We start from the raw sequence: 8,002 nt of genomic DNA, 5'->3' as shown, positions 1-8,002 counted from the left end.
CCGCACCCATTGGTCCAGCGGCCCGGGCTCGCTTCCCGGGGGCGGGGCCCCGCCCATCTCCTCCCGCTCCGGGCCGGGGCGCCGCCCCCAGGGAGGTGACAGCGACGGCGGCCCGGACGGGTCAGCGACAGGCACGGCCGCGGTCGGAGCTGGCCTCGAGCTCGGGGCTCCCACGCGCGGGCGCAGAGCGGTCGGGGCGGGGCCCTGGGCTCTCCCCTAGCGCTGTCAGTCTGGAGGAAGGCAAGAGGGCCCGGCCCTGCCCTCGGGTCTCCAAACTCAGGGCTGCCAGCTTGGCGATGGGGGACTACCCAGGCCCTGCCCTTGGGGTTCCCAGCACGCTTGGAAGCCCCATCTAGGTGGGTGACACATTCAACACATGTCCATGAAAAAAGGCGCGCTGCATGTCCCGCTGTAAAGAGCCCTGGTGCGCTGCTTGGGAGAAGGCAGGATCCCTGACAATGCCCACCCTCAAGGACAGCGCCGGCCAGGGCCTCCCCTGCAGTGGCACAGGGATGGGCAAAGGGGACACAGAGCCTGAGACAGAACACCTAGGAGAGGAGCTTGGGAGGTGGAGGAGCCTCAGGTTGCCCCACTGACATGCTGGGAGGGAGGGTGGCAGGGTTGGGTTTGTGTTTAGAGTTTGGCTGCTGCAAGAACCGACGAAGAAACAAACTGCTGACAGCCATGTTCCGTCCCCTTGCAGGAGCCAGCCCAAGAGAATGAATGAAACTGAACCCAGAGACAAAAGCTGAGGGAGAGACCTTGCCAGGCTCCCCTCCCTGCCCCCGGGGGCAGGCCTAGCCACAGCCTCCTCTGCTTCTATTGGCTGCTGGGTACACAGGCTGAGAAACCTTCCTTTTTGCCCCTGGTGTCCTGGGTTGGTTTCTATCACTTACACCCGAAAGGTCCTCCCCGCCGCATTACCACACCATTGAGCTTGAGCATGGGCCGGCAGTGTCCCTGGCCAGTCCTCTGGCCTGGCACCTGAGCCCAGGACTGGCTCTCCCCCAGAAACTGTGGGGACCCTGCACCCCACCTCCCCCACCCTCATGCCCTAAGGATCCCATTCCTTGCAGCTCTCTGGAAGTGCCTTAGGGTCAAGGGGAGGTTTGGGATCCCTTCTAGACCATGATAGCCCCCACTCGAGTTTCTTGCCATTGAGTTCCCTGCCCACTACACTGCCCAGGTCACCCTCCGAGGTGCTCACACCTACCTGCTTCCTCCCCTTCTGGGGACTGTGCCACTCCCAGTGCCTCCTCTCCTCCCAGCAGTGAATGACTCTCCTGGGTCCCCTGGCCTCTTGGCTTCCTCCTTCTGTCCTTTTACCCCCACCCATCGTGGCTCCCATCGCCTGTCATCCAGCCCATGTCGTCGGCCCCCACCTCTCTGGCTTTGTTTTCAGTGTTCTCATCAGGCAAACCGAGATGGAAGCTCCCCTCACCACCCAGCCTGCTGACGTCTGGTCAGCTCTCCTCCCGTCTGCAGTATCCTCTAACCTCTGACCCCACCTCCTGTGTCTCAGAGATGACCCCACAGCTTCACAGAGAAAACAGAAGCCATCCAATGGAAGGCCTCGTGTTGCACCACCAAACTCCAAGCCCACCTCCCTCACACTCTACCTCCTCCCTCCACAATTACCATCGAGGCTCCGCCCCGCCCGACCTCCTCCCCACCTCTTGCTGTTTCCTATCAACACCCCCATCCTCACTCTTTCCCTATTGAGGGACCCTTGCCATCAGGATTAAACTCAACCTCTCCGGGCTGGCCTCATGGCTTAGAGGTTAAGTGCATGCGCTCCGCTACTGGTGGCCTGGGGTTCAGATCCCAGGCGCGCACCGACGCACCCCTTCTCCGGCCATGCTGAGGCAGGGTCTCACATACAGCAACTAGAAGGATGTGCAACTATGACACACAACTATCTACTGGGGCTTTGGGGAAAAAAAGGAGGAGGATTGGCAATAGATGTTAGCTCAGAGCCAGTCTTCCTCAGCAAAAAGAGGAGGATTAGCATGGATGTTAGCTCAGGGCTGATCTTTCTCACACACACAAAAAAAGAAAACTCAACTACTCCCACCTTAAAACACTCAAGCAAAACCTCCCTGGATGCTGTTTGCCCCACCAGTTGACACCTAGCTTTTCTTGCCCCACAAGGATTTCTCTAAAGCATTCCTCCAACATCACCAGCACCGCCTGCCTCCTGTGGCCTGGTCCCTCTCACCAGCCAACCTCTGGTCTATTTCTTGTGAGCCGTTCCCGGCAGCCAGCCCATCACCACCTAGAAGCAGCTTCTCCAACTGAAGATACATGAAGGAAATCCTTGAGTTTCCCCTTGAAGGGTACATGGACAGTTACAGACAAGCGCCACGAGAGGTGCTGTTCAGGGGCCTGTGGGACCACAGAGGGGGCCCCTAATCCAGTCAGGAGGGGCAGGGGCAAAATAAGCAGCCAGGCTTAAGCCTGAGGACCAGAGGACATCCCGCCCACGGGCAACCAGGGAGGTGGGACCACAGGCCCACGGTGGCAGCAAGTGTTCCGAAAGAAAGAATGTAGTGAGCCACGGGCCTCGAACCTCCCTGAGGCTCCCTGAGGCTCACCTCCACGTGTCCCGGATTAAAAACCTCATGGACACAGGGAATTTTGATTTATTTTTCCTTTATTGGTGGCGTGAGTAACATGATCACATTTGTGTTTTGGAACGTGGCACTGGCAGCAGTGTGGAAGACAGATTGAGGGGAGGTGTAGGGAGGCTGGAGAGAGGAGAAGCAGCTGCAGAATCGGTCCTGCCTCTGTGTCCTCTGCGCACCCCCTGCCCTACTTGTTCCTTCAGACCTGGCATGTGGGTTCTTTCCTCTCTCTGCACTCTGTGGGCGGTGCTCACCTCACCTCTCGCCTCCCAGAGCCTTGCCATCTCTGAAACTCCCAAAACTGTGTTCCAAGTCTGCCATCTCTTCAGCCGCAGGCCCACGAGGCTGGAACCTGGCCAGACACCTCTGCCAGGATGTCCCCCAGGCAGCCAACCCCTCCTGGCTCTCTCCAGCAGCTCCTTGCATCAGCAAACAGAAGGGCTGACCCTGCTCTGCCTCCCTACCCAGCTCAGTTTCCCTCTGAGCCGTCCACTCTGTCCCCATGGCACGCCTCCTGCCAGCCCCGCAGCATCCCCTCCCTCCTGAACCCCACTTTTCTGATATAAATGTGGTCACGTCACTCTCCCTCCTCCCCCCACTGGTAAAAATAAATAAACAAACAGAAACAGGAGTATCTGCCAATGCTTCCCCACCTTCCTCAGGATGTAAACCAAGCTCTTGAGTATGGCATGCTTTCAACACTTGTTGATTTATTCATCCAGCAAATGTTTATTGAGCTCCCATGGCGTGTGCGACAGGAGAGTGGCCAGGTCACCCGGGATGACCTGACAGAGGGAGCAAGACTGGGCAGGGTTAGGCAGAAGAGGAAATACAAATGGACACAGAGATGCCCAGATGATCCAGGAAATGTCCACTAAGTGGGGCGACAGGATAACTGTCCCCTCTCAGATTGACAAAGAAGCAAGGAACTACTGACACGAAGTCTGTCATCCGCTGACAGTGGATTGGTGCAAGCTTTGTGGAGAACAATTTGACACTACCTGTTGACACAAACACAGGCTCACCCTCAACCAGAATTTCCACTTCTGGGAAAGTATCCTGTAGAGAGACATCTGCGAGCTCACAGCAGACGGGTTCTTACTCTTGGAAGGCTGGAAATCGCCTAATTGCTCATTAATAAAGGATCAATTAAGTCAGTCACAAAACACTTACATACTGGAGTCAGCCAAGCATAAGAAAGAATGGAGGGCTCTATGATTACGTAGATTCTTACCTATATAAGCATATATGTGTTTATGTAATACATGCAGTACACACACAGGACGCCCCTCGCGTGTCTCCAGCGTACACGGGAGACAGGAACGCGGCGCCCGCGCAGATCTGGGAGAGGCAATGCGGGGTCTCACTTTTTACTTATTTAAATTTCTTACAAAAACCATTTATACTCCGATAATGGGAGAAAAAAGGTAGAGATGCTTAGGAATACAGCTGCTAGGGGATCTTGAGGAGGGGTCTCGAGATCGCCTCGTGAGGAACCCTCCCCAGAAGAGATACTGGCCAGGGCCCCGGGCCGACATTTGCGGGTCAGAGAGGTGGCAGGCGGGACCGCCCGGCTGCTACAGCCCCCAGCACCCACCCCCTCACCCGGACAGGTTGGGGCCCCCAGGACGCGGGACACTGAACCTCAGCGGAGCGCCGTGCAGCCGGCCGGGCTGCAGTCCACCCGCGGCAGGGCTGGGTTGGGGGCCGGGGAGGGCGCCCCGCCCAGCCGCGCGTCGGCCCCGCCTCCTCAGGAGGGACTATTTAGCTCGGTGGAGCCGAGGCTCCATCCCCAGTTGGACCCCGACAGCGATCTGACCGCGGAGGCCTCGCCCTCGCCCGCCTGGCCCACAGTCCGCAGACTCTCGCCCGCTTCTCGCCCGCGCCCCGCACCCCGAAGGACGCAGGTACAACCTGCGCGCGGCGCCCACCGCGGAGGGCTCCCCAAGGTGAGGGCAGAAAGGTGGCTTGGGCTAGGGCCGCCCCACACCTGCCGGCTCACGCCCCCTCCAGCCCCGCCCGCCATGGCCCGGCTCCTGACCGTCACCCTCGGTTGCATCAGCCTCCTCTACCTGCAGCTCCCGGGCACGCTGTCCCGGCGGCCCGCCAGACCGAGGTGAGTGGGGCTCAGACCAGCCTGACCCCTGGCCTGCAAGGCAGAAGACCAGAATGCCCAGGGAGGTCCCCTCTGCCCGCAGCCCTCCCCAGGCCCCCCACCCCCGGGCCTCCCGCCTGCTGCTAGTGCTTACCTCCGAAATCAAAGACCAGCCTCCGTGCCTTCAGCAACCTCTGAGCAGGGCAAGAGGCCCCTCTTTCTTTTCCTCTTTTCCTGGGGCACCCGCTTCCCCCACTGTTAGAGCAGACCCCTCAACAGGAGAGATCAGCTAGGAGAGAGGGGGCTGGAGGGGTCACCTCCCCCACCGAAAGGGAAGGGCTGATGGGGCCTCTCTCTGGTCCTGAGCAGAGTGACCCATAGAGGCCAGGGGTGTCCTTTACCCAGGGAGTTGCAGGTGAATGGACATGTGACCTGGTCTACTGAGATGGCTGAGGGCTAGGACCCAAGCCCTGACCCCAAGAGGGAGGTGGGCTTCCCTTGGCAGTGCTCCAGGCTGGGTGTATGTGTGTGTGTGAGGGGAGTGGTAGAGGGGCTGTGGGCTTCCCCTGATCTGCTGGGTACTGGTGTGGGGGCTGTGGGCTTCCCCTGATCTGCTGGGTACTGGTGTGGGGGCTGTGGGCTTCCCCTGGTCTGCTGGGTAGTGGTGTGGGGGCTGTGGGCTTCCCCTGGTCTGCTGCGAACTGGTGAGGGGGCTGTGGGCTTCCCCTGGCAGTGCTCCAGGCTGTTGGGGGAGCCATGGGCTTCCCCTGGCAATGACCCTAGGCCTGTGTGGAGGGGAAAGTGAGTGGGTTTGGGGGTCCCCCCAAGGTTGGGCCATCTGGTTTACTTCCTTCATCTCCCTCTGCAGGGAGCCCCCAGCCCGGAACCCTTCCAGTGGCCTGCAGCCCTGGCACCCTGCACCCCAGCCTGCGGTCTGGAAGCTACGCCAGGCCTTCCAGCCACAGAGGAGTGCCAGCCTGGCCTCCGCTATGGGTCAGCCTCTCCGGGATGGCCCCCGCCGACACTTGGGCCCCCGCAGGCCCCAAGCCCAGCTCCTGCGGGTAGGCTGTGTGCTGGGCACCTGCCAAGTACAGAACCTTAGCCATCGCCTATGGCAGCTGGTCGGGTCGGCCGGCCCACGGGACTCAGCCCCCGTGGACCCCAGCAGCCCCCACAGCTATGGCTGAGGAGGGGCAGGCCATACCCCTGCCTGTCCCAGCAGGGATGCTGCACCCCAAGCCCAGAGCTGCAGCTAAGCCCCCAGCCCCAGCCCAGCCCCCTGGAGCTCCTGAAGATGACAGTGACTGGAACAGTGGTGCAGGCCCCTGAGGGGACCCCCACCCCACCCCACGTCCTGCGGCAGCTGACCTCAAATGGCTTTGGACGTGTAAACCCATGCACACACGTAGACCCAGGCAGATCCGTGGACAGAGTCTGTACACCAGGGGTCTGCACACCCTGGGAGTGTGCACACTCAGGGGACAGGTGCCAAGCAGAGGTGGCCAGAAGCATCAGATACTGAAAACGGCTTCAGAGGGGAGAGGTCTGCCCGAGGATGTGAAGCAGAAGCCAGGGTGCTGACCGCCCAGGACCACTTCTGGCCCAGCAGGAGAGAGGGGCCAAGTTGGCCCAGCATGGCCCCTTCCCTGCTGGTCCTGACATCATCGGATTAAAGCCCGGCTTTGGGTGTGCATGATTTGCCTGCTGCAGGTCCCCAGCCTCTGCCTCTCCTGTACCCTTGGGACTGGGAGGGCAGCAGGGAGGAGGAACCTACTGTAGCCCCTGGGCTAGGATGAGGGAGGACGGGCCGTGCTGGGAACTGTGCTACCCTAGCTGCTAACCCTGGAGCCTGGGCCCAAGGTTGCAGTGGAGACTCCTGCCTGGATCCCTGTGAGCAGCTGGGGAGGGGGCATAGGGGTTCAGGAGCCAGGGGCCCGTCTGGGGCAGGGCAGGGCAGAGCAGAATGCCCCTTCCCATCCCCCAGAGCAGGGTGGGGCTGGGGTGGGGGCAAGATCTCCCAGCCCAAAGATGTCAATTAAGTCAGAACCACCACCACCTCAGGGGTTGGGGATGGCCAAACAAGAGGGAAGCCTCCATAGGCAACAGGGTCCCTGACCCCCACCCTGCGTAGCATGAGGACTCAATGGGACCAGGCATAGGGACAACAGGAGGCTGGAGCAGGCTTGCCCCGAGAGCAGGCTTTCCAGGAGCCTGGGGAGTGGGGACTGGGCTCACGATCAGAAGAAGGTTTGAAGGGAGCATGCATAGAGCTTGTGGTGTGTGTGCTCCCCAGGCTTGACACGCTGACACCAGCAGCAGTCCCACAGTGCTGACCCCCACGCCACATGGCTGTGACCCAGGGTTCAGAGAGGTGGTTTCTGTCATAGCGAACACTCATACAGCACCTAATTTATCAATGCTTGTCTGTATCACCCTCTCAGCCACCCTGGGAGGGGGGCGCCATTGTTAGCACACAGAATTGGGGTTCACTTGCCCATTGCGCATAAAAGGTGGATTAATTATGGCATCAGCCTTTGGAAAAATAGATCAGCTTTATTCTGTGAGACTGACCTGCAGGGAGACAGGGGACCTGTGTCCTCGGATCTGTTTCCCTGATTCAGGATTTGGGGTGAAATTTAAGAGGCTGGGGAGAATAGGCTAGCAAATGGAAACGCTGTTGGGACAGGTTTTGATTGGTGGGCTTCAAACATTTATGAAGGGTTTATTTATTTATTTATTTTAGTGAGGAAGATCAGCCCTGAGCTAACATCCATGCTAATCCTCATCTTTTTGCTGAGGAAGACCGGCTCTGAGCTAACATCTATTGCCAATCCTCCTCCTTTTTTTCCTCAAAGCCCCAGTAGATAGTTGTATGTCATAGTTTACATCCTTCTAGTTGCTGTATGTGGGACACGACCTCAGGGGGAGAAGCGGTGCATCGGTGCGTGCCCGGGATCCGAACCCAGGCCACCAGTAGTGGAGTGCACGCACTTAACCGCTAAGCCACGGGGCCAGCCCAGGGTTGTTTTTTTTTTTTGGTGAGGAGGATTGGCCCTGAGCTAACATCTGTGCCAAGCTTCATCCATTTTGTATGTGGGACGCTGCCACAGCATGGCTTGATGAGCAGTGTGTAGGTCCGTGCCTGGGATATGAACCCCGGGCCACTGGAGTGGAGTGCGCAAGCTTAACCACTATGCCGCTGGGCTGGCCCCTATGGCAAGGTTTTAAACATTTATGAGAGGGTTCTAAACATTTATGATGAGGTTCTAAACTTTTATGATAG

General features: G+C 59.2%; 1 protein-coding gene across 1 annotated transcript; it reads left to right on the top strand.

Moving 5' to 3' along the window:
• The first annotated feature begins 4,463 nt into the window (after window positions 1–4,463).
• ADM2 (adrenomedullin 2) lies at window positions 4,464–6,415 on the top strand. The gene is made up of 2 exons (XM_058568049.1): window positions 4,464–4,740; window positions 5,588–6,415. The coding sequence occupies exons 1-2, from the start codon at window positions 4,649–4,651 to the stop codon at window positions 5,904–5,906; spliced, it is 411 nt and encodes a 136-aa protein (XP_058424032.1). The 5' UTR covers window positions 4,464–4,648; the 3' UTR covers window positions 5,907–6,415.
• Window positions 6,416–8,002: the final 1,587 nt, after the last annotated feature.

Source organism: Diceros bicornis, chromosome 25, assembly GCF_020826845.1.
Source record: "Diceros bicornis minor isolate mBicDic1 chromosome 25, mDicBic1.mat.cur, whole genome shotgun sequence".
Lineage (NCBI taxonomy): Eukaryota > Metazoa > Chordata > Mammalia > Perissodactyla > Rhinocerotidae > Diceros > Diceros bicornis.
Note: the sequence above shows the minus strand (reverse complement) of the source record. Positions and strands in the feature narration are given on the sequence as shown.

What these genes read in the sequence shown, in the direction of transcription:
- ADM2 (XM_058568049.1), top strand. Translation starts at nt 4,649, where the DNA reads ATGGCCCGGCTCCTGACCGTCACCCTCGGTTGCATCAGCCTCCTCTAC. An exon ending in CGGCGGCCCGCCAGACCGAG is followed by an intron (nt 4,741 to 5,587) that starts GTGAGTGGGGCT and finishes CTCCCTCTGCAG; the next exon opens with GGAGCCCCCAGCCCGGAACC.